The following is a 27,017-nucleotide window of genomic DNA, read 5'->3' as shown; positions in this document are numbered from 1 at the left end:
GAACTCGAGTTGGTGGGGCCACACAAAATTACTCAAAAGTATGGATAAAAAAATATATAGTTCCACTTTTATTTTTGTTTGATAAGAAAACATTTTTCCTATAAGTAAGATAATCTGTCAGAGGAACTAGTACTTTTTTATTTATTGTAATAGAAAATTATTGACGTAAAACAAGCTTATATAGCTTGCTGAAAACTGACTTCAAGGTCAGTTTTCTCTTCTTTCAAGTTAACTTAGATTTTTGCACTAAAAACTAGAAAAGAATTACTTAATATTTTGTTGCATCACCAAGTTGAACCCTCTTCTATCCGTGCGTCTTCTTTGCTCTGATATTTGTACGTTTTAATTCAGATTAAGAAGGGAGGAAGGCACTTTGAATTTCTTTGGAAATAATCTACAAAGAACGGGGAACTCTGAGAAATTTCACCATGAGAAGTGCGAAGAAATCCAACTATTTTCTTTACGACAACAATGTCATGATTTAATGTGTCTCCATTTAAATGCAGAACTGATCATGTTTGAAAATGATATGAAAAGTGGATCGATATCAGCCTATTTACCAACAGCAGCTTTTAATTATTTCTTCAAGTTGCCATAATGATGATGATGATGATGATGAAGCTGGACCATGACAATGCGCGACGTGCGCGTGTGACGTAGGCAGGCGGAGGAGAAACAGACAACCTCCAACACACTGAGAGATACATGAGGGGGGAGGATTTATATATATAAATATATATAAAAAGAAAAACATTGTTTTCAGCAGATTGAGGCAGAGCGGCGGGGTGAGGATGCACAATGGAGCATCTCCGTGTTTAATTGCGGATTAGAGGAGGAAGAGGAGGAGGAGGAGAGCAGAACAAGGAGACGCGAGGAGACGCTCTTTATTATTAGGAGAGAGAGAGAGAGAGAGAGAGAGAGAAGGGGGGTGAGGAGACTGAGACGGTACAGACCGTGGCGGGGGGGAACGGGAGCGAGGAGGACACCGACACCGACGGTCGGCTCGGCGGCGTCGCTCGGATGCTGTTGTCGACCCGGACGCGGCGACGATGCGGCCACACTGCTGGGTGATGGTAGCGCTGGCGGGGATCATGTCGTACCTCAGCCCGGAGAGAGCCCTCGGAGCGCCGCAGAGGGAAGGTGAGCGGAGAATGGATGGATGGATGAGGGGGGTTGGTGGCGGTGAAAACCTGTCAGTGATGAAAGGCAGAGCGCTAACGGGGTGCAATCAGTCAGGTATGGAGGGGAATAAAGGCCTCCTCTTATTGAATACTGTAATGTCAGCCGGTTCGACTGAGTCATTTTGCCAGTTATTATCGCAAGAGCGGATCTGATTGGGTGAGGGGTAGGGTACCATATTTATATGCACTGGTGAAAATATATGCAGGGTGTTGCGATCCAGGGCCCTCAGATCGATTGCATGGAGAAAATAAATAAATAAATAAATAAATAAATAAATTGCAAAGCTAAAATCTCCAGTCGGGTCAGTTTTGCAGTCTAAAACATCCTCCGGTTGAGGAGATTATGTTGAACCTATTAGCCATCGCTGGGATCCTTATCATCGCTCTCTGTGCCTTACAGCCCCTTAGAGCTGGCAGGGTGTTGTGTTTGTGTAATGTGTGCAGTCATTGTATGGTGGCGTATTGTTTTGATAAGAGCTGGTGCTGGCACGGAGGCTGGTGGGAAAAGGCCCTGTGTTGGGTCCCTATTTATATGCGCTGTCTGTCTGGACATCTGTCTGGGGAAAGATGGGAAGAATAGCGCTGCTCAGGATCTGTGCGTCAAGACCGGAGCCACCAGGGTTTTATTTTTTATTTTTTATTATTTTTCTGAGGGACCTCACAGTCAGAGGCTTCTTGTTTTTGGAGGCTTTCGTGAGCTAGATCTTATTTTAAGTGACGAGGAATCCAGTGCACTCGCACTTCTTTTAATAGCAACAGACCGAGCCGTGCAGCAGCCCACACTCGGATGAAACGATGCTTTTCTATTTCCTGCAAAGCCTGACACTTTCTCCGCTCGCCAGTTTGCAAAAATAACAACAAAAATGGCAGATAAAAGAGAGCGGTGGGAGGTTTCTTTGGCAGGACGGGATATTTAAGTGGCTAAATTATTTAAAAAATGATTTAAAATTGATGCATGCAGTGTTTACACTATCGTGACCTTGCGGAGGAATGCATTGTTGAATTTTAATGAGGAAGTCAGACATTGAAACCGGGACAGTTTGAGGAAGGACAGATGTTATAATTTATGATTTATATGACCTCTGGCATTGTGCTTATTATCTCTTTACTGTGTTATTGTTGTATTTCTCTCTGCACGCAGGTTATGTTCGTCTCTAAAATTTATATTTGTGTCTTGAAAAAAAGTATTTATACCTGTTGAATTTTTCACATTTTGTCTCCTTACAATCACAAATGTCAAAGTAATTTACTGGAAATTTTGCATAATTATGAGGTGGAAGGAAAATTATGATTTTCATGGTTTACAGTTTGAAAAACTTTATGTGCATTTAGTAAATGCACTCCCTCCTAAATACTTTGTAGACATTTTTCTCCTTTTTGGGTGTGTTCCCCACCAAGCACGTCTAGGGGCTTAAATTCTTCATTCCACAGCAACTGGAATTAGATCTGAACTTTGACTAGGCCATTCTAACACAGGAATGTACTTTGATCTACATCAATCTGTTGCAGCTCTAGTCGTGATTTTAGGGTTGAACTTAACCCCCAATTTCAAGTTTTCGAAACTCTAACAGGTTTTCTTCGCCTTGTATTTGGCTCCCCGCAGCATTATACTGCCACCATCATGCATTCTAGGGACATTCTTTGTTAGTTTCCAGCTGACTAGTGTACCTTCTTCAGCATGTTTGTTGTGTTCCCCAAATACCTAACAAGGACTTTCTCCTTGCCAAATTTCAGGAGTGCACAATTAATAGTTTTGCTATTAACTATTAATTGTTGCATTTGTACATTTATCACATTCTTGCAGCTCCTGCATGATAAACATTTTGGCTAATTCTTTGATCAATAATCTACTTGTTAGGTTTGCAATTTTAGCATATTCTTTTCATATTTAGATGTTCAAATCAACAGACATGAGAAATTTTCAAACTTGCAATCGTATTTTTTATATATATATTGTTTTGGTTTAAAGTTTATCCCTGACCTGCCTACTGTGTTTCTTGGTTTTTATTGTATTTTTTTGTTCTCTATTGTTGTCAAATAATTATCTGAGACCTTCACGAAACAGTTTTATTTATACTGAGATTAAATTACAAACAAGTGCACTATGATTGACTAATTAGTTAACTTGTTTTAGGCATATCAGAGTCTCCTTTTCCCTTCCACTTCACAGTTATGCACTACTTTGTGTTGACTTATCTTTAAATTCCAATAAAAGTCCCTGAAGTTTGTGGTTTAAGTGACAAAGCGTGAAAAGGTTAATGAGATATCTCATAAAACCACTGTATTTACAATAAATAAGATGCATATGTAATTTATTTACCATTTTTAGTGTGTATTAGCCAGACTCTGGATGTCTACACTTATTATTTGTTACTTATTCTTGTCATTTGCTTGGATTTTTGAACACAGAATTGAAATAAAATCAACTAAGAATACCTGGAAGGTATTTAACCTCGCTGCCCTGCCCGTTTTCTTTTCTGCAGATGGTTCACTTCCCACAATCATCTACTTTGAGGTACAAATATCACATGTCCCAATTCCTCCCTCTTTAACCTGAGTAATAAACCTTCCTGGTTGAGTAATTAGCTTCCAGTTTCCAACCCTTTCTCCTTTATTTTATTTGACCTAAATGACAACTCCAGCCACCCTCCCCTTGCTTCTTAATCGTGTTTCCTGAGTGGAATGCCATTTCTGATATCTTCCCTTTCCCCCCCATGCTTATTTTCCTCACTGGAATGGTATATCTTTCCACTTTCAAACTTTAATTCCAGTCTCTGTTTCCCTTTTTCTACCGATTCAGATAATAATTTTTACCGTAAGCTTAATTTGTTTTCTTGCTTCTCCCACCCGATACCAACTCTCCATTGGGGTTTTTCGCTGTATCCTAAAACCTGCAGCTAAGATTATGCTCCAATGGCTAAACACAACACTTGTGTGACATGATTTTACACTTTTGTGGTTCAGTGAAATTTCTGTTTCTCTCCCTGGCTGCCCTTGCAGATGCACTAATATTTTCTGTGTTAAAGCTTTCCTTCCTTTCTATTTCTGTTTCTGTCCAGTTTCTCAGACCAGGGCCGAGTCTCTCTCTCCTCCACCTTACGTCATCATCCTCATCTCCTGCTCGGGGCTCGTCTCTTTCGTTCTGCTCCTCCTCACCTGTCTGTGCTGCAAGAGAGGAGGTGTGGGGTTCAATGTAAGTCTTCAACATGTAAGAGATTCATCCACCTTCCTGTCTTTCTGTGCATTCCTCTGACTTTTAATGCATATTGCATTTTTTTTGGCATGCAAAGCTAGAACTGGCAGCATTTATGTCTTAAACATATTGACATTTTCTGAAGACAGAAACGTTTTAGTTGCAAAAACATTTGTACCCCTTCAATTTGATTACATTTTGTCACATTATAATCACAAACATGAATGTAGTTCAGTGATTTTATGAGATAGAGCATCACTATGTAACGTGTTTGATTCATGGATGCGGGTAAGTGTTACGTCACAAGTGGAGATTTCAAATGTCAAAGTTGCAAAAATAAACAGGAAGCTCATGTAAAGTTTTAAAGTTTCTAACCAGAACTTTAAAACTCCAGGAGCTTCAAACTTCAAACATGCAGCTAGAAAATGTTTTGTTTTTTTTCTCTTCTGTTAGTTTGTATTTTTATTGTAGCCACTATTGAATACAGTAAATAATTTTCACTGGATCCAAGTTCAGACTTCAGAGATAAACAAGCTGCAGACTGCTGTGTTTGTTCCTGCTTCTCTGTGGTCTCAGTTTTATATCTTTAACTGACCAGTTTGCTCAGATGCCACAAAAATAGTAAAATAACCATTTGCATCTCTGCCAAATAGGAAACCAGCTCCAGCTATTTGCTGTTCCAGGATTTGTAGAAAAATGGCTGGTAACAGAGCTTAAGTACTGTATTGATTTGTACTCGAATATTAGAAAAAAAAATTATCCAGAGAATTGAGTCTGGAAAAGTTTGGTATTTTGAAATTAAAATATTGTAGGACTCTATTTTTGATTGTGTTTATTAGCTATACTTGACTCCCTTCTTTATTGATAAATTTGATAAATGTTTATGTGAACATTTCATTGTAACTCTGGGTGTTTGTTTATTATTGTTCTGCTGGGAAGTGAACCTCCATCCCAGCATTTAACATTTAGACCAGAAAGTTTAACTTTGATTGCATTTGACCAAAAGCACCTTTTATCACACAGCAGTCTGTTAAAATACATTGAAATTTGTGTACATGACAAAATATGGCAAAATTCAAGGAGTATAAATACTTTTGAAAGACACAGTTGTGTAAAAACCTGGTTGATATTGTTGTGGAAAACTTTCTCATAAAATAAGACATTATTAGTTTATTAATGTGGTGGTCATGTTTTGTTTGTTATTCATGTAAATGCTTATGAACTTTCATTAAATCAACCTCTCTGTGTCACACAAACTGCTTTGTATTTGAGTTTTATTCTGACCTGTTCAGGGGTTTTTAATCTGAGTGATTTTCACCTAACAGTGCTTGACAGTTAATTTTTCTTTGTCGCCATGTTGTCATTTTTTGCGTTGCTGTGGCTCAACCAGGAGTTTGACAACGCAGACGGAGAGGAATGCTCCGGCGGCTCCAGTCCCATCCAGGAGGACAGCCTGTCGTCCTGCCCCTCCCTCCCTGAGGTTTATACCCTGCCGGTCAGAGACCGCCCCAAGTGCGCCGCCCTGCAGGACGGAGCAGGTAACGCAGCCTTCGGACTTGCTTACTTTCGCTTCATCCCTAGAAAACAAAGATGGAGGACGGCCCTGCTTAGAACTGGACTATAAATTAATAACTATATAAATCACGAGAGACACGTGATCAATATCAATAGCTGGAATATTCAATATTCGTTTTATAGAGTAGTCACTGTACTCTGAACCAGAACCGCACAGCATTCTGGGAGATGTAGGCAGAGGAAAGACGTTAGTTGCTCAACCTCTCATGACCAGATAAGTTAAGTTGGTGGAATCAACTGATTCACTCACTCTTTGGTTACCTAGCAACTCACTCACTCACTCACTCACTCACTCACTCTTTGGTTACCTAGCAGCAACTTGTCCAGTTAGCAGTTATGAGCAGCTGTGTGCCTCTGAACTGCTTAACACAGTGGATAAAACAGGAAAAGTCACGCTCCTAGTTTGTCTGTATTTCAGATGTTTAAAACAAAAAAGACTAAAGAATAATTATCGATATCGACTGATATGAAACGCTTAAATCATGATAAGTTTTTCAGCTCGTTCAGCGCTCCCTCACGGTTGGCTGTCTCCTGAGTCACTGAGCTGGATAATTCAAAGGTCTCAAAGCAAGTGCTGACCCAGTAGTTCGTCCAGCTCACCTCTAAGTGAAGTGGAAATCTGGGAAACTTCTGCATCAGTGGTCAGTTTGAGCTGAACAAGTCAGACATTTGGGCAGAATGCATTTCTTTAAAGGGCATTGTGTTTAAAAGATTGTACTTTGACCTGGATATTTGACCTTTAACATATGATAAGGAGAAACATATTCCCAGTTGTTAGAACTGTTGCTGCCTTTCTGCAGGAAGTCCAGATGTTGGGAACTCTGGTTCCCTCCCAGATATATGCATGTTAGGATAATTGGTCTCTTTAAACTGCATGTTTGTTTGTCTCTGCGCTGCCCTGTGATGGACCGGTGACCCGTCCAGGGGAGCAGTGGACAGCTGCTTTTGTTATATTATTGATTTTACAGATACCTGTGGGCATTGATCATATTATTTACTATTTATCGTGATAAATTTCTTATTATGATAAGATTTTGATTCATTATTGTCACAATAAATTTCAACTAATGATGTTTAACCCCTCCCAAAATTGTCCTTATCGCTGTTTGTTCAATTAAAGTGCATCAATAAATATCTATAAGTTTGAAAATATGATTAATGCAGTTAATGTGTGCATTTTAGGGACAAATTACAGTTTTCTATGAGACTGGTGTTGATTTGAATGTTGATTTTCTAGAGCAGTATTTGTATTTGTGTTTGTTGCTGTGCCGTGCTTCCACATCCTTACAGATACCTGAAAAAGAAGTAATAAATAATTCTAACACTTTTATCGTTTTCACAATGTTACCACAAAATATTGTAATAAAACTGTAAGTCCATATCCCCCACACTTCTATGTAGCAATCACTAATACTGAGCAGCATGCAGCGACAGTGGAGAGGAAAAACTCCCCGTTTAACAGGAAGAATGCAATAATATTACTTCCACTGATTATGAATCATTTTTATTATCTGTGTTTTATTTATGCATATTTTATGTTTTAAATGTCTAGACCAGGGGTCTGAAAAATGGTTCTTTGGACTTTACGCAGTGGCTTTTAATATCATGGGTAAAAATAATAAACCAGCCAAAATATATAAATATAGATACAACTAATGTGGGTTTTAGCATTATTTCATGGAAAAATTACATTGAATTTCCACTACAGAATGTCACTGAAAGTACCAAATACCAAATATTTTTCTTATCTGTAGGTTGAAAACTGTGTCTTTTATATATTGTGCATAACAATCAATGTTCTGCAGAAGAAAATATGTCTAATTTTTTATGTGTTCTTATATCTTCATCAATTTCAGAAATCGTTTTTGTTTCTAGCAAAAGTATAATAAAATCGTTTGTGTTTCTTTTTTCCACAGATCCCAAATCTCAGTGCTTTAAAAGGCACGCTTTAAATTACCTTCAGGAAATAGGAAACGGTTGGTTTGGGAAGGTAAGATGACCGCCTTTACCTCACACTTCAAAGTTATTCCGTTATTCACGAGTTTTGATCCTTCCCGGCGTTCTCTCTCCTCTCTGATGTTTAATCCCGTCCACTGATTAGATCACAAATCATAAGTCAGGCGACTGCGTTTATCGCCACTCTGCTTCTGCTCCTGGCTCTCTTCCACATCCTGGTCCATCTGTCGTTTGCAGGTGATCCTGGCTGAAGTGCTGTGCGACTGCGGCTCGTCTCAGGCTGTGGTGAAGGAGCTGCGTGTGAGCGCCAGCCCCCTGGAGCAGAGGAAGTTCCTGGCTGAATCGGAGCCGTACAGGTGGGAGCAGCTGCACAAGATGACAACACTGTCTGGAGGCTACAGTCAGATTTATAATCCACGGCCACATTTACTGTCACCCATCGTTAAGATGTGAAAAGAAAGTCTTAAAAGGCATAGCAGAAGCACAATGTCACTGAAAATAATAAAATATGCCTTTAATTTAATTTGCCTTGATGCTCCTGTGATTACAGTTGCACTTATTCAGAGTTTTTAGGTTCACTGGATTGTCGGTTTCAATTAATGACAAATTGAAGTGAAGGATAATATAAATAGTAACCAAAGAACCCAGAACAACCTCCAAAGAAACTAAAGATGAGCTCCAAGGTCAAGGTTCATCAGTGTTAAATCGCTCCTTCAGTTGTTGTTTGAGTCAAAGTGGACTCCACGGGAGACAATAAAGGAGGAAAGCAAAGCAGAAATGAATGAGACGGAAATTGCCACCATGCATATTGACAAGCCACATGGATTCTGTGAGAATGTCCTTTAGACAGACGAGACAAAACTGAAGCTTTCTGATAAGACACATATGTCCAGAGACACAAAAACGGAGCAAACCAGGAAAAGGACGCCGTCCCCACTGTGAGACATGGAGTGCATTCAAACCAGGCCTGCTTAGTCTGCTTTAATCAAACTCTAATTTGTTTGTTTGTTACATGAGGTGTGAATGTGCAATCGAACTCTGATGTGGAACAAAAAATATTCATGATAAAAAATTATTGGTTTTACTCTACTCTTTAATATATTAAATTTATTTATATAGTGCCGGTTCACAACAAATGTCATCTCAAGGTACTTTACAAAAAAAGTAATTTCTATTCATGTGCTTTGTTAGAAAGCATCAGATCTCTGATGTATGATGGAGCTTCATTATTCAGGGGTTTACATGTGAGAAGGAGAATCTTTACTTGTATTCTGGAGCCAATGAAGGGAAGCTAAAATAAGAGAAATACGATACATATTTTTAACTTTCATCATAACTCTAACTGCAGTAAATCTAAATTTGCTTCCACCTTTCTTTAGAAAAAACAGCTACCATCACTATTAATCAATAAAACCAGCCAGAAAGTGAAATAACCCTCAGAGTTTTGTTTTTACTGCAGCTACTGTATATCATAATAAAACTTGTTCTTGACAGTAAGAGCTGAGTAATTACAGGGTGATAGATCTGGGTAACATTTTGGCTTTAACCCAGACATTTGGGATTTATCTATGAACAGCTTTGTCTTTGTTGCCTTTGTTTTTGTCTCTTAAAGAGATTTTTCTTTTGCTTCGTCTGACGCTCTTCTTGCAGGAGCCTGAAGCATCCCAACATCCTCCAGTGTCTGGGGCAGTGCAGCGAGAGCATCCCCTTCCTCCTGGTTATGGAGTTTTGTCAGCTGGTAAGTTCAAATTTCATGGAAATGGGAAAACACTACAGTCGATGTCATGGAAAGTACATAACCTTATTAGTCACAAATAGAAACTTTAATCTATATTATAATTTGTAAGTTTTTGGGGAGATTTTGATCCAATGTTGGCTGTCTGACTAAGACTGTTGCACAATAAGCCAGCTTCAAATATTTTCATACTTTTATCCCAATAGAATAAAATGAGTTGCATTGTGACAAAACGTAAAAAATTACAAGGGATATTTGAATACTTTACCTATACTTTTTATACAAAATAAATAACTTAAATGAAATGCCAGAGAAGTCTTTAAGTTTAAGGTCCGCTGGATTTTATTTTTGGCAATTTATAGATCATTTACGTCACTTTTTGCATTTCGTAACCATCTTTTAAAGTCATTACTCGAGGAACGCTCTGCTGTGTCCATGTCAGGAAAACTGTGGATGATCTAATGTTTTGGTCGGTTTGTTTTCCCGTTTCTCAGCTGGCACAATCTGTGACTCATTAGCAAAACCTTAGGAGTGACTCTCAGGCCAAACAGAGACACAAGCAGATCAATCCTGATGACAACAGGGAGCAAAGCCAAACAACACCAAGTCCTCTTAGACGGCTTCAAGAGAAAGAAACTCTCCTGTTTTCTGCCTCTCACAGATATTCTCCATACTGATTTTATTCTCTTTCAGTTCTTGTAACACAAATGAATACTAAAAAGGTTGCCAGCTCATTACCAAATTCCCCAGTTGTTTTTTTTTTTTTTTTTTGACGCTCTGGGATGGCAGACGTCTAAAAATGTATGATTTTACAGCAGGATTCACATACACAATCAGCATTGGTGCAGCTTTTTACTTTGCGTCAAAACACATACAAACAAACCGGAGCTGACTCATCCTCCTGCTAAACGTACAGCGCTAATGTCATGCAACTTAGGGAGACCTGAAGCGCTACCTGCGGGCCCAGAGGAAGTCAGATGGGATGACTCCAGACCTGCCAACCAGGGACCTGCTGACTCTCCAGAGGATGGCCTTCGAGATCACCTCGGGTCTGCTGCATCTCCACGAAAACAACTACATTCACAGGTCAGTCAGGAGTTTCCTTTCACTTCATTTCATTAAAGCAACGCAGAAGAAGGGGAAATTTCTGATCAGGTTTTTGTGTGTGTTTTCTCTGTAGCGACTTGGCTTTAAGAAACTGCCTTCTGACCTCTGACCTCACTGTCAGAATAGGCGACTACGGCCTCTCACACAACCATTACAAGGTGTGTTAATCTATGTTTGTATGTTTTTCAGAAGTGGACAAATTAAACTAAGCTGAAACAATTAATCTGATTAATCATGATGAATTGATTAATAAAATAACGCCAACTAATTTAGTAACCAGTTAATTAATTAATTGTTAACTGAATATACAGGCTCAAAAAAAGGCCATTTGCTCTGAAAACATATTCAGAGCAGTAATTAGGTCACAAATACATTTTGGATTTAAGATAAAAACAAATCCCTTTTTTTGTCAGTAATTGTGTTCTACCCACACCTCCTCAAAGAATATAGTTTTTGCTTCACCCGGCTATAATTCTGCAAAACATAACTCCTATTAAGCACCTTTAGCTCTCCAATTATGAATCTGTTAATCCAAAAGAAACTGTTAACAGATTATTTCTGCACTTTATCGATGTTGAGTCAAACAGAAAGGACTGAACTTTTCAGATGTTGATCTGATAGTTTCAGACGTTTCCTTTGCTACAAATGATCACTAAATGAATGCTATGTTGTCACATTTTAGAAAATTTTATTATTTTAAAAAAATATTAAATTATTTGTTTATTTGTATTTATAAATATTTCTAATGTTGTATAAAATAAGGTTAATTGGCTAAATGAAAAATCAGCAGAATGTGTCAACATTTTTAAACAATTGATCAGAATAATCGGTAAATAAAATAATAATTGGTTTCAGCCCTAAATTAAACCATGTAAATAACACATGTTGGTGCATTTGTTTCTAAAGGAGGACTATTACCTGACTCCAGACAAGCTGTGGATCCCTCTGCGGTGGATTGCTCCTGAGCTGCTGGAGGAGTACAGAGGATCCCTGATTGTTACGGATCAAACCAAAACCAGCAACGTGTGGTAAGCAAGTTTTTCTTTTTTATGAAAAGAAAAGAAAAAAGTATGAAAGAAAACCTGACCTGATGAGTTGGAGACAATCATCTTATAACAATTCACTACAGCTCCTTCACATTTATTGGCAACACGGCTAAAGATGTGCAAGAAGCCTCAAAATAATTTAGTTTACTGAGCATCAGCATATTCTGAAACAGAAATATTACTGCTGTTAGTTCTCTATTAATGACCTTTAGGAGTCCTTCGCTTTCCTGCTCTATGTTCATGGTTGCAAATTAAACCACGGCTCCTAACTGGATCAGCTTTAAATTTTACAATAATTTCTTTCAGTATAGATATGTTCAAGTTTGGACATTTAGCCATTTTCTAGAGAATGATTTGAGTTTCCAGACTTTTTTTTGTTATGAAGCCTAGGCGCAAATTCAAACTGGAAGACTCTTTTATCCCCACCGGGACCCGTTAATTGAAGCGACCTGCCCACAATCGTCGACCTATCAACGCCGGACCAAGCCACGTCACGTCCAATCATCGACCAAGTCCCAGCTGATAAGGACCTTCATCCATGGTGTCCTTCGCTCTCCAGCCGAGCTCAACCCACCACCACCCCTTCTCCTCCATTCGCCCGGTCCTGAGGCCCGCACCCTTCTTCAACCTCCACCACCAGTGCCGGGCCCCGGGGGATGACGTTCCTAACAGCATCGGGGATGCTCATCTGAAGCCTATCGCTAACGCTGCGATAACCGTTATCCCCAGCCGGGGCCCGAGCGCCAAAGACTTTAAATTCTGTTTGTCAATAAACTCTTCTAATTGTCTTCTCATCTCCGTCTGAGTCTCTCCAGATTGAAATGTTATACAAAAAACAACTTTGCATTTAAATTCTAACATTTTATTTATTTTTTTGCATTGCAACTTGAGATTTTGTCCAGTTTTTGAGTTGCGAACAGATTCAGATTCCAACTTATTTGTGTCCTAAATGGGCAATTAATGTTACAGCAAGTATAAAAACTAAAAGGCAAAGTATCAAAGTTTTAAAAAAACGTCTAGATTGTATAAATAATCACTCTCTTCTCTGACTACTTTCTAATACTTTTAATATTTTTGCAGGTCTTTAGGGGTGGTGATCTGGGAGCTTTTCGAGTTTGGTGCTCAGCCCCACAGACACCTGAGCGATGAAGAGGTGCTGACCTTCGTCATCAGGGAGCGACAGATCACTCTGGCCCAGCCTAGACTTAAACTCTCACATGCGGATTACTGGTTAGTACTTAATTCCTGCTTGAATCTATAAATGTCACAAATCGTTCCAATGCAATCATATCATATGGACAGATTTAATTCACACATTCAGAGTTGTGATATAATGCAGCCAAATTCTGTTTTACAAACCAAACTTATGTTTATTTATTGTTTTTTTTTTCATAAGGTATGAGATCATGCAGTCCTGCTGGCTCCCTCCGTCCCAGCGGCCTTCTGTAGCCGAAATCTTCCTCCTCCTCTCATCTCTCCTGGCCGCAGAGCGAGGATTGTCAAAGAGGAGCATGGGGGAAGAGGAAGAAGAAGATGAGGAGTTTGAGGAGGGCAGAAGAAGGAGAGGAGAGAGCGACGAGTCATTTGAAAGACGTTGGGATCTACTTCGTCCACCCGCCTTTCAGAGTGCAGCGAACGAGCGGCACAGAGACAGAGAGTACAGCAGGGACAGCAGAGACAACTCCTACCCTTTGCTGGACCCTGTGGGGAACTGCATTACCCCATCCTCCTCTGAACTGGACGACATCCTCACAGTTACAGAAACCAGCAAAGGCTTGAACTTTGAGTATTTCTGGGAGAAGGCTCATGCCAGACGAGGTTACAAACCTCTCCCTCCCCCTCAGCCGATCCCAACTGTGAACAATAACCACAGACAGTCTTTAGACACGCCCACTGTGGTGCCGGTGATCAGTGCCCGCAGCCCCTCGCTCGCCAGTGAGTACTACATCCGCCTAGAGGAGCACACTCCCCAGGACAAGTCTCCAACTCTTAAAGGCAAATCTCATTCCTCCTTACAATCTGATTCGGTTTGTCCTGGAGATGTGGAGCTTGTGGAAATCCGTAGTGGAATGCTGGGAAAAGAGCGAGTCCCCTATCGCTCTGCAGACAACAGTGGGAAGACGCTGCAAACTATCCGATCTAGCGAGGTGAAAATCCAGGTGCCCAACACAGGAGTGGCCGAGTTCAGAGACACTTCAAGCAGAGTGACAGACTTCTCAGTGGTGGATCTGGGTGATGATGATGATGTGGAGAAGAAAAAGATCAGGGAAACAGATAAAAAATCTCCCACAGTGCTCCAGGCTCCAGTCCTCCCTCCCAAACCCCGCTCAATGTCCATGTCCTCTTCCAATCACCTTCACTCCCGCCCTCTCCCCGCGCCTCCACTTGGATACAGAGGACTACCTCACTACACCATCGGTGGAAAGATTGAGACAGACCCCCTCCACATGAGCTCCTGCCCGTCCTCCACCTTTGATCACCTCGGCCTCCATCGGTCCCGACAAACTCTGCCCCCATCCCCGTCTCTCTCCCCCTCCATCCCACCATCCAGCCATCCCATTTACCCTCAGATGTGTCCTCCACCTCTACCCCCACACTCCAAACCTCAACGCAGCATCCCAAGCTACAACACAGCTGACAGATACTCAAGATACACAAAGATACAGATGCAGAGATCCAACAGAGACCCGCTATCCTGTGAAATGTCCGATAGAGAGCTGGACAGGAGGCATGCACCATCAAGCCACACCTCCAAGGAAGAATCTCATCCCCGTATGAAAGACTTTGACTACCCCATTCGTAGGGAAAATCCTCTGCGGCCCATTTATCGAAACCCACCCCGTCCTCAGCATGCAAATTCCCAGCTTGAGAGGCAGTCCTCGTCTAGTCCTACCTACTCAGATGAGGATGACTCTCCTTTTGCCTCCCCTGAGAGACACAGCAGTCGGACCACAGTTGCTCACTCCAGCCTGTCAGAAGATGCAGACCCAGCCACCTCTGAGCTCTTCTCCAGGGGAATGAAGAGGACCCAGTCACGGCTAGACACTATTCTGCCAACCATTTGGAGGGAAGACGCTGAACTTCAGGCAGAACGAGTTTCAGCAGCCAAAAAGTCTCCAATGCACCTGTTTCTAACCGAGATATCGAGCGTGACAGAGTCGAGTGAGACTAAGTCCAAGACCTTGTGGGATGGGGAGAAAGAGGAAAAGAATGACGGAGAGCGATGGGGGAACTTTCTGCTGCACAACAAGGGAATGCGCCGTTCCCAATCACTGATCACTGAGATAGACTCAGCAAGGCAGTCATCGGGACAGGAGAAGGAATTCCAAAAGACAGGAGTTGAGGAGGACAAGGCATCACTCCAAGGGGATCTGTTCCTCACAGAGGTTGACACAGACAGAATGGACACGGACAAGGATGAGGAAAGCGATCCAGTTAAATACCTGTATCCTGCAGGATCCAGTTTGCACCCCTATGTCTGCTCTCCCGACCTTTCATCTAACAAAGACACAGAAGACAGCAGCACAAAAGGTATACGGAGATCCCGATCTCTTCTGTCCGAGAGGGAGAAACAAGAATCTGAAATACATTTTGCTGAGAAAACAGAAATGACTAGAGAGGAGTTCCTGAAAGAGATCCAATCAGCAGAAACATTTTTGACTGAAATCATATCCAGACAAAGCGCTACCACAAATAAAGATGAATCAGATCCATCCATCTCCCCTACTCCATTGTCACCTGAATATGAATCCATATGCATTGACCCAAACTCTGCTCAGACCATCACATTCCAGTCAGAAAGCTCCATACGAGCATCCAACAAGGGGAAAGAAGAGATACACACTGAGGCCATCTATGCACAAGTGACCAAGCGTGCAAAGAAGAGCGAGATTAAGGTCACCATAAGACCCGAGATCCCAATTCTCCACATAGGATCAAACAAACAACCGCTTAAACCGTGCAACCAAGGAAACAATGCTGATCACTGCCAGACTGGAGAGTTTGTGCTCTCAGAAATAATGCCCAAAAATGGTTTATTGCACAGTGAAACTGATGAATGTCAGAAGGAGGAGGAAGACAGTTCAGATGGACCTGCCTTACCTGCCAGAGGGGAACTAATAGACCCTCCAGAGTTATCCCCTTCTGAATCCACTGAGTCCAACACTGTGATACTACAGGAGAACAAGTCTCTCATTTTAAATCAGACAAAGACTACTGTTGTTGTTGTAGAGAATGGTGAAATGATGAAAGAGCACCTACAGGTCTGCAGTTGTCAGATAGAAGATCAAACGGAGGGGAAATGTGGTGGGAACGCAGCTGCTCTGGAGAGAAATGGGGAAAATTTCTTTCAGCACAAGTACAATGATCTGGAAAAGTCTGTCATTCAAAACGAAACTAACTGTGAAGTAACTCCGAACACTCCAGATCAAGACCTGTCCTCTGACATCATCACTCCCACTGACTCTGTCCTGTCACCCATGACCTCCAGCTCGGTGGACGGCCTCACACCCAGTGATTCCTGGACCGGAGCAGGAAGCGGCAGTGGGTTGCGGGTCCTGGGAAATGAAACCCCACACAGAGACTCTGCCTATTTCTCCGACAATGACTTAGAGGGTGATGTGATGAACAGGAAGAGCAGCGATGGACCAGGGTCCAGACAAAGTGGAGGCCGAGGGGGCGAGCGGGGAGCACTCACAGGGATAGAGGAGAAGACTGAAGAGGAGGGGGAAGCAGGAGAAAAAAGCCCCTTACGAAGTACTTCACATGCATCCCGTACCAAAACAGAAAGTGGAAAAGAAAAGACTGTTGAGAATTGTGAAAATGACTCTTACTACTTACATTGTGAAAAAGATATACTAAACAAAGGGCTAGAGGCTGTGCACAGAGACGATTCAGGCATTTTTCACAATCACAACGAGAGCAAAAAATCCACATTGCTGCATGATGATCATCAAGTCAAGGACTGTGTTGACTTAATTGATGAGCTGTTTACAAAGTTAGACGAAGAACCTCTAAAGAACCTTTCACACAGTGGTGGGTATGTGATAGACAGCCACTACACAGATGGCATAATTTCCAAGATAGCGGATTATAAATGCACAGAGTCTGAAAAGAGCAACTTGAATCTGCACTCTAAGAGTCCCAGTGGGACAAAGAGCTTGATCAACTCCATCAACTCCGTGTCTGGCATTGCTGAACCAGATATGACAGAGAGAGATCTCGCTGCTCAAAGGTCTTTGAAATCTGGGAATGCAACAGTGGAATCTGAGTCCAGATTGTCCAAAATGAGTGAATTTCAAAACGATAACTTGCACAGAGAGGATAAAGTTAGTCTGACTAATCTGTGTACTGAGCAAGGTGTTGAAGAAATGGTTTGTTTGGACCACAATGAGCTGGGAGACCTTCACTGCTCAGACCACAGAGTAGATGGGGAGGTCAGAACGGAGTTGGACATACATCAAGCCTCTGCAGAGTCTTGTGAGGGCCAAGATGTGATGGCTGAGGACTGGTGGAGTGCAGTGGAAGAGGATGATGAAGGACCACCCTCTGGAGTTGTTACTGGGGAAATTGACTGCCACCGTTTGATGGAATCAGGAGAACAAAATAATCAGTGGGCTTCTCCAGAGAAAAAGCAACAAGAAGTAGAGCTAAGATCAGAATTTTTTGCGGGGTTTAGCAATAGGAACGGGGGGATTCAGGAGACATATTGGGAATCTAAAGAAAACGATGAACGTGCAGGAAGGGAGCCTCACCCTTCTTCAACAGAGTCCAGAAATGAAACTGGGACCAATGAAACACAAGAACTGAGCTGCAATATCGCTGCATGTGAAAACGTAAGAGACTCTGAAAGACCAGTTACCCAGCAGTCTGCAGCAGATATCCAACAAGAGGAAAATATTGAGAATCTGGCTCAAATTGATGATTTTAAGAGCAACACAATGAATAAAATCTGTGATACTGAAGTAGAGAATATGGAAACTCCAGAAGAAGAGAGGTTTGTAGAGAAGCAGATTCAGGACAGAGGGTGTTTGACAGACATGGAGGAGAATCAAAACTTCAACAGATTGACACAGAATCAACTCTACAGAGAGGGACAAGCATCAACTGAACATGTTGATTCTGAGAACCACTTCAGCCATTCTTTCCAGAATGACATCTCAAGTATATCCATCAGCATCACTGAACCTCCTCAAGGTAACTCCTCCGACCTAGAAAACGACGAATCAAGCTTCAAACAAGAAGCCGAGCATAGCCCATGGCTTGCTACACAGTCTTCAGAGGAAAGTCTCCAAAAAGTTAATGAGGATTACAGAGACGCTGCCCTTCAGTCCGGAGTGGAGGAGCTTAATCAGTCATATCAAGAGGTAGACAATTTCAGCTCTGTTGATTTCCCTAGTCCGCCGCCAAGCATAGACCTCGATGTGCAAGATGATAAACTGGAGAGTTTAGATGACTCTTTTCCTAGTCCGCCACCGTCTGTTATAGAAGCAGAGGAATTTATTGCTGCCATAAATCCAGAAGACTTCGGTGCTGGTCCAGAGACAGAGTCGTATATTTCCCCAGCGAACAGCACAGCTGTCTCAGCGCCACCTCTGCAAGAGCTACCACCAGCTACAACTCAGAATAAAGGCATCTCCGCCAACCTGCACTCCCCGTCTGTACACATAACACTGACCGATGACAACAACTTTACTTCAGATATTGAAGATGTTTGTCATAGCTTCACCCAGAAAACCTCACCTGCAGGTCCTTCTACACAGCGAGATCTCTTGAAAAACATCCCAGCATTGCTAATATCCGAGTGGAAAGACCTGGACGAGGAGCCGCTGGAGGATTTTGAAAAACTCGAACAACTCTGTTGCATCTCTGGGGATGAGGAGGAACTTTTCTTGGGGAATCTGGAGCTTCTGGAGTCTTTAAAGAAAACAGCTGATCAGAAGGGCAGTGATACAGAAGAAGGTGATGACTTCTCAACTCCCGAGGCTGACAGAGGAGATTTAAAGGCAGAATATGTCTCTGATAACTGCAATAAGTTGATTGAATCAGAGCAATCAATCCTGTCACAATCAGTGGAGAAGATTGATGAGCAGAGATCACCAGGTCAAACACCCGATGTCAAGGATCAGGGATCTTTATCCAAGATGACAACCAGAAATGGCCTCATGATGCAGGTGAGTGTGTGGTCTAACTTCTTACATGGTTTCTGTTCACTCAGCTCCCTTACTGGGTTACTCTGATGTTGCAGGTGTGTGAGGAGAGACTACAGTTCTCCCTCAATGAAAATGTGAAAACAAACATGCTTTGGGGGTCGGCTGTGAAAGAGACCGTGACACTTCGGCCGTGGGGGGAACAAGTCAAGGAAAGCTGCAGCAGGTCAGTGGAAGACCAAAGAAAGGATGAGAGGTATGAAGGCAGATGGAAACACATACAGAGGAACGGAGGGAATTAGATTATAACGTTTGACTCCCTTGGACTAATTTCACTTTTTGTGGTGTCATATTTTTACATCATCACAAACTTCAGTTTATTTCGTATGTTAGATCAAATCAAAGTCATGATTAATTAAATACATGCACAAATATGCTTACATTGTCGCAACTTAACATTGCTGTATTTGCATCCGATCCCTTTTAACTCTAATACTCCTAAATAAGATTTACTGCCTTTGGAAAGCACCTAACTAGTCATGCCACCTTTTTGTACTCAACATAAAGCTGTTCTTTTAGGTTTGTAACTCTGGAGGGACTGCAGGGAGTCACAGTGCTTTTTGTGGCAAACAAGCAGCACATCACCCTAAACACACACACACTGATGTATCTTTGCTGGAAAGGTCCACAAAGTCCTGACCTAAATTCAAATTAATTTCACAGATGCTCTCAGTCCGAACTTTGGCTAATTTACGACGAGAGATGGGTAAAAACTTCAGTTTCTGGATTTGCAGTGATGAAAGAGACAAAGCCCAAAGTATTTGCTCTTGTAATTATGCCTCAGAGGGGATCAATAAAAGCGCATGCCACCATTTTCAGATTTTTATTTACCAAAAAAAAAAGAAAACCATGTACCATTTTCCTTCCAGTTTACAATCATGCTGTGGTTAGTGTTGCTCTGTCAAGTGAAATCACCTCTAAATACATTGAAGTTTGTGGAGTTTAGTAATGACAACATGTGAAGTTAAAGTGATGTAATTATTCTTGCAACACTTTGTACACCGATGATAAGATGATTGCTTTTGTAGAGTATTTCTGTGATTTTAAAATAGATGGGGGGTTTTGTCTGAGGTATTATATAAGGCTGAGAGCACTACACATGCCACTGATGTGAACTCTGTGATAATCTTGAAAATTATCTGCTCGTTTCAAGTGCTGCTCTTCCTTCCTTCTGCAGTCAGCATGTTCCCATTTGTCCCGCTCTGTGTCTCTGTGGGAAGCAGCGACCCCTTAGCAGCAACCCACAATCTGTAAATTACAGCTTTTGATTAAGATTTGAATCCTGCAATCAGCATCTGAGACTTGGTTCTTTAGCTGAACTGTCAAAAGGAAATACAAATAAGAAATTTCCTTTTAATAAGGACTTTCTTGCTTGATTGTTTAGTGCAATTTCTTACACATTCATGTATCAAAACTTTGATAAATAAAGCTAAAACTAAAAGCTTGAAACAAAAATGTCTTGGTAAACAAACAGTGTCATGGTATATTTAGGGTGTAATATATATTTTTCTTCACAGCCAAGAGGAGCAGGAGGCTTCCCTTAAACAAGTTCCTCCCATTGAGTCTGATAAAACTGAACCTGAGCCGCTCACTGTGATTGAACAACCTGAGATCACTGCATCTCAACCTGCTGCAAACCAGGCAATGAAAGGTATTGTCATGCTGCAACACAAAAAGCTACTTTTTCCTTTCGTCCTTTTCTCTGCTGACATGGTTTCAGTTTGCTTTAATTTTTTCCTTCTTCTAAAATCTCCTCTTCATTTAACCAGATTATAACCTGGACATTGTGTCTCCTACTTGTTTCTGCAAAGTTAAAGTTAAACGTTACGTAAAGTAAACTTATCCTATTTTTGGGAAGTCAGGTTATCTCACAGACGAGTTAAGTTTAGATTTAATGCACGTGTGCTCATTATTTGATGTTTCTCACAAAGAAATAAACATCATACTTTCATTTTAGTCTTTCTATTTTGTTCCCTCTGATTGAGCTTCATAATTCTACCTTAGAGTAATGACAAGACAAAAAGAACAAAGAGCAACAAAAAAAACTCTTTAGTAAAGCTGCACAAGGTAGCTGACAGAGAGAGCAACGATCTGATAATTAGTAAAGAAAGCCAGGGGTGACATTTACTGAAGTATGAAGGTGTGACAGACATTTTTATACTTTTGGATGTTTTGGTCATTTTGTACAGCAGAATGTTGCTGAGAAACATTTTGGTTTGATCTCGAGACAAAAGTCGAATTGTCTAAATCAGAACCAAAGTCGATGGAACGATTGTGTAATCTTAAATCTTCAGGAGAATAATACACAATTAGGCTAAACCTATATGTGAGATTTTACGTTTGACACAATCATTTATCTCCATTATTTCCCATCTACTTGACCACTCAGACAAGTAAGCTGATTTGTGTTGGGTAAAAGAAAAGTCGTGAAACAGATTGTGTGAAATGGAGATAGGATTAGGCAGAAATATGGGTGGGAATGCTTGATAATGACAATAAAACATCTGTGCAGCATAAAATAAAATAAACTGTTGTGCAACTATATATTTATAAAGTGAATCTGACCAGGCAGTAAATTATCAGCTGTTTCTAACCTGCAGTAAAGTCTGTTGTATTATATTTCTTATATTAATAAAGCATCTTCATGAGCTGTGACAGAGTTACTGTTGAATCATCTTTCTTTTATAAAAACAATATTTTCCAGTAAAAAAGCTGTTTTTTCTCAAAATATTTTTTCTTACTGAATGTGCTCCTTGCAAAAATATTTGACCAGTTTTACTAATTTAGTAAAGGATAGTAACAGAGTGGACTTGATTTAAATTTCTCTGCTTTGATTATTCATTAAAATGTAAATTTTTACATGTCTGCTTTTTGTTATGTGCTTCTTGGTCCAAGTAAATCTGATGCCCAAGTCCACTTCTTAGATAAAGCTTTATATAAATAATTTAAGCCAATGAATTAGATAATCTTCTTTAATTAGCTTCTGGTCCTCAATGAGGTTTACAGAATCACTCCTGACTGCAGCCAGAATTGCTCTGAACATCAATAAATAGTAAAAAGTGCAACAGTGTAGACATATCAGTGAATAATGTTTAAATTAAATTTGTTAATTTGACTAATGGACTAAACCTGCTGCTAGCCAACTCTAAGGCAAGCTGTTAGTGTATTTATTAAATACTAGTAGTATCAGGTGTCCTTTTCCTTTACAAATTCATAACAGCTGGTTTTACATTTTGGATGCAATAAGTTTAACACTTGCAGGTCACATTTTGTGATACCCTGGAATTGTTACAATTACAGACTGTATGATTTTGACAAAGCATGTCAAAATCATACAGTCTGTTGAATTTGTTGTCCATCTAACAAATTCAGCCATTGTCCTAGAAGAAAATATTTTAAAAAGTAACTTTTTCCCTCAAAAAGGTGCAAAATATAACATTTTGTTCAGCTAAAGAAATTGCAAAAGCTACTATGAAAATGACACTTTCATAGCAAAAAGCTGCAAAGGTTTAGTTCAACTAGAAAAGCGCAAAATGCGTAACTTTTGTCTAAATAGCAAGTCTTACAACTGTCCTACTTGTAACTAGTTGAAGCAGAAAAATCACTTATAGGTGATTAGTAAAGCAATTAAAAAGGAAAAGTTCATTGAAAGCATACAACAGATAGTTGAAATAGTCTGAACAGATGAATGGATTTCTGTAGAGTTATGAGCCGAAGGTATAATAATGATACATCTTTAGCTAATGTTGGTTTTATTTCCACAAGTAAAACATATTTTTGATAATTCCTGCAAAACTTGCATATCCATTTGACTCAGTTTATTATCTAAACTCTGTTCCTTTCTTGCTTCAAAGCCAAACTCGCTCGCCTGTCTCTCGCCCTCCCTCCTCTCGCTCTGAATCTCCCTCTCACCCCGAGCGGGAAAGGCGGATTCGGGGACAGTTCGATCGGAAATCGCATCGGAAGACGAAGGGGCCTGTCGTCAGGAATCGACCCCGACGAGGAGGAGGAGGATGAGCAGGAGGACGAGAGCTCCCGCAGGGTGATTGTTGTCACGGAGACGGACGTGGACAAACGGATCGGGCTGAGGAGTCTGTTAAAATCACCCAAGGAGCCTTTGGACAGAGAGCGGGACAGAGGGAGGAATGTGTCCTTCTTCGATGACGTAACAATCTATCTGTTTGATCAGGTACTTCCTGTTTGTTTTACAGTCAACACCTTGAATGATGAGTTTGAATTAAAAGTGATTTACATGTTTGTTTCTTTGCTACAGGAAACTCCAACCAACGAGTTGAGCAGCTCAGCTCCTACAAGTCCAGGTTCAGTCTCTGTGAAAAGCAGCAAGCTGGACTTTCATGGTGAGCTCATAAACATCTCATGTCCTTGAAAAGATCCAGAGCAAATCAATCAGGTTAATTTGTATAAGAAGGCAGTTCAAAATTATTTACACCATAAAATCACAAAAATACAAAGTCATAGAAAATAAAACACGGCCAACAGTTGAGAAAACCAGTAGACATTACATTTAGCCATCGTTACACATCATGTCAGTGTTTTATTTATTATGGTAGAAAACCAACTCTTAACAGGTGGGGTTTTAATCTAGATTTAACCCTTTATGTCCTAAATTTAAAATCTCCACCTGGATATTTTTGCTTATCTTAATTCAATGGGCATATATATATATTCTCATTTATTCAAAACAAACTGGAACTTTCAATATCTGGCAAGTTATTTTCGCAATTTACCGTCTATTAAAAGAGCGCACCTCAGATTAATTTCACTTCCTGCTACGGTGGGGGTGAAATTACCGTAAATTACCGTAATAACCTGATATTGGCTGGAAAGCCCAACGTCTTTCAGAAACCGTTGGGATTTTTCAGTAAGCGCAAAGTGTGGCAGAATTACGGTACTGAAAATTTGGCTGGATCGACGGCACTACGTTTAGGACCTATGGGGTTAAAGGAACTCAGTGTTTCAGCTGTTTTGCAGCTTTCTGGAAGTTTGTTCCAGATTTGTGGTGCATAGAAGCTGAATGCTGCTTCTTCATGTTTGGTTCTGGTACTGGGGAAATGGTCACTGTCACCCTGTAGGTCAGTCTGTACTGACAATCCAACAGCTGACTCACACATCGGTGCAACGTGTCTCACTTTAATAAAGTTTCACCTTGAGGTGGTTACCATAGTAATAAAATCTGACATCTAACTCATCTCCTCGCACTTTAAACAGAACAGCTTCATTTCCCCCCATCTTTTATTCCAGTGTGCAGCCAGAATTAATCTCCCATAATCAACCGTCTCCCTCGATGCTGTGGCATGTGGAGCTGAGCCAGGACATTAATCCTGCGCTCAACAATGCACGTCCTAAGCCGCGTTTCCCCCTCCAACACATTTTCTGGTTTAAACTGCGCTCTCCATCTTGTAAACTCATTACCTCATTTCACAGCAAAATGAAAGTCAGAGCTCAGACTTTCTTTTACCCTCAAAGATGCTCCAAAATTAGACACTCAGATCATCTCTCAGAGCTTTTTGGAGTGGAGATTTTAAAACTCGGGAGAGAGAGAAGAGTCCATGTTTCCTTTGAGTTATTTTTAAAATGTCTTTTTTTTGTGTCAAGCCTCTTAACAGACATGGATTCATAATATTTATTCTTGCACAAACACATTGTTGCATAACTGAACATGCAGTTCAAGTCAGAAGTTTACACACATTGTCAAAGTCATCTTTTGCTTTTTTTTTCTTTCATGGAGAAAAGAGTAAATAACATTTACAACAGGAACTAGAGCAAAGGTTTAATTTTTTGTTAAACCTCCAGACTCAAATATAAACACACACTCACTCTAAAATGAAGTTCAAACCATTTCTTTTATCGATCGTAACAGGCAAGAACCAACTCTAACATCTCTGCCTGGCTTTCTATGCAGCCAGAGTTCAGAGGAGTGGCAAAAGCAAATGAGGTGGATTAGCAGTGCTTGCCAATAACCAATGATGTGATCCAGGACATGTTTCTGTGAAATATCGTCTCTGCTGCCCAGACGTTGAGCTGTTAACATGAGACTGTCATACAGCAACAGTCTTCAATCAGAGACTTTTTTAGATTTGATGCGAGACTGACTGCTACCAGAAGTTTTTCCTACCCTACTTGATGCGACTTCACCATCCACAACCTTTGAAGACACATGGATGATATGAGCTATGAAATCCTTCAATTTCAAACCATAAAAAGACAAATAGTCATGACAACTTTATGGATGTCAAAGTTAAAAATACTGAACCTGAACCTGTTGCAACAAGCAAAACTAAAAGGCTTCCTATCCAAAAACTTTGTGTGCTTGATGTTGTTTGTGACCAAGTTGTCGTGTGTGGAAATATCAATAAGTGCCTTTTGAAGATTGGAATGGAAGAAAGGAACATTAAACAGAAATTTGTGAGGTCAAACTCTGTAATATTAAAAAATTAAGTTATAAAAGCATGTGGTGGAGATACCACTTACTAAGAAATTTAACCAGATATTAGTGAGGGGGTTTGTTTATGTTTGAGCATTCTTGTCTAACTGTTGTTTGGTTTTTCTCTCCATCAGGGCCAAACAAAAGCAAAGAATCGAAAAGAAAAGAGGATCTACCGATCAAACCGCGGTCGTCAGTGACGTCATCGCGCTTCACCGTCAGCCCCGCCGACGACCCCCATCTGGTGTGAGGCGAAAAACGGGAGCCTTTGAATCCAGACCCTCTCAGAGCGAGCAGTGAATTCACCCAACAGCCAGCCATTTACCCAGAAGATATTTTTTTACTGATTTGGGAACTGAAAGAAACAAGACTCTGATTTTACCAGCTGGACACATTCCAGGTTTTGCCAGTGACTGGATTTTGTATGAAAGGGGGGTTGCTGAGCTCCTGCCTGTCACTGTTTACAGAGTTTATCCGTAGCCTTTGGCTGCAAACGTCTTTGGAAAAGACTGCTTGCGTTGGGAGAAAAAGAAAACAAAAATAAATAAAACAAAAGGAACCTGGAGCTTTGACAAAATGTGAAACAAATCTGACAGCTATGCAGTGGGAATCTTGCTGTGTACCAGCTTACTTTCTCTATTTCTGCTTTTTTCTGTTGTACAGTTCCCCAACTGAGAGGGGAGGGGATGCACTTTCTTTAGTCGTTCATCTGTCCATGTAAATGCTTGGATTCCAGACCAGTCCTAATTTCAGAGGTTTTTCTTCCTGCAGCAGCTGATCCAGCAGTTTGAAACGGACTCCTGTATTTAAGAAATATTCCTCAGCATTTGTACAAATACCATAACGCGAGTGTATACAATATTGTTTTAGGGCTTTTACTTTTAGATGTAAACTTTGGACTGCACGAAAAATTAAACATACTACTTTTTATTTATTTATTTGTTTATTTATTTATTTATTTATTTATTTATTTTTCATTTATTTATTTGTCTAACTTATTAAACCTTGATAAACTGTTAATTATTTTGAGACGGAATGCATCCAGGTTTTACCATCTCTAAGATCTTCATAACAAATAAATAAAAAATATTTTCCCAAACGACTTAATTGCTAAGAAGAAATAAAAAAATAAGTATTTTGTATAATTTTACTTGTTAATATATGCCAATCTGTACTGTATGGATCTAAGTCCTGTATTTTTTTTTTATTTTACTTTTTTTTTTTTAGAAAATTTTAGCAGTCTTGTCATTCCTTTTTTTTGTATAGTTTAATGACAGTTAAAATAGCTTATAGCTCCACAAATCGAAGCTTCTCAAGAGTAATTAGCTCCATTTGTTTGTGTATCTGTTAATTTATCCCATTTTCTACTAACGGCAGTCGATCACGCAGCAGAGGTCCTGCTAGTCTGTTTGTTCGATCTGTTTAAATGTTGGTTTAAACTTGTGTTGTTTAAAAAGGCTTTTCAGAGGGGATGATGTATAAATAAGGGGGGAAATAAAGGTTGAAAGAAATGTGAATCTTTTATTTGAACTGTCTCATGACATGGTTTCTAACCCTTAAATTAACAGCTC

At 40.3% G+C, this 27,017-nt stretch overlaps 1 protein-coding gene across 3 annotated transcripts; it reads left to right on the top strand.

The window, feature by feature from the left end:
- The first annotated feature begins 659 nt into the window (after positions 1–659).
- lmtk3 (lemur tyrosine kinase 3) lies at positions 660–26,970 on the top strand. Of its 3 annotated transcripts, none has more exons than XM_023330779.1 (16): positions 660–1,140; positions 4,241–4,374; positions 5,765–5,912; positions 7,866–7,939; positions 8,143–8,261; positions 9,556–9,643; positions 10,578–10,726; positions 10,821–10,905; positions 11,654–11,775; positions 12,874–13,023; positions 13,190–18,965; positions 19,040–19,197; positions 20,519–20,652; positions 22,856–23,190; positions 23,275–23,359; positions 25,581–26,970. In XM_023330779.1, exons 1-16 carry the CDS (start codon positions 1,050–1,052, stop codon positions 25,694–25,696), a joined length of 7,764 nt encoding a protein of 2,587 aa, XP_023186547.1. In that variant the 5' UTR covers positions 660–1,049; the 3' UTR covers positions 25,697–26,970. The 3 variants fall into 3 exon arrangements, with proteins under 3 accessions (XP_023186547.1, XP_023186546.1, XP_023186548.1); XM_023330778.1 differs by having other exon boundaries at positions 4,241–4,389; XM_023330780.1 differs by having other exon boundaries at positions 661–1,140; positions 4,241–4,389; positions 19,040–19,167.
- The last annotated feature ends 47 nt before the right edge of the window (positions 26,971–27,017 follow it).

Source organism: Xiphophorus maculatus, chromosome 3, assembly GCF_002775205.1.
Source record: "Xiphophorus maculatus strain JP 163 A chromosome 3, X_maculatus-5.0-male, whole genome shotgun sequence".
Lineage (NCBI taxonomy): Eukaryota > Metazoa > Chordata > Actinopteri > Cyprinodontiformes > Poeciliidae > Xiphophorus > Xiphophorus maculatus.
The sequence above is the reverse complement of the archived record's forward strand: the minus strand, read 5'-3'. Positions and strand labels throughout refer to the sequence as shown.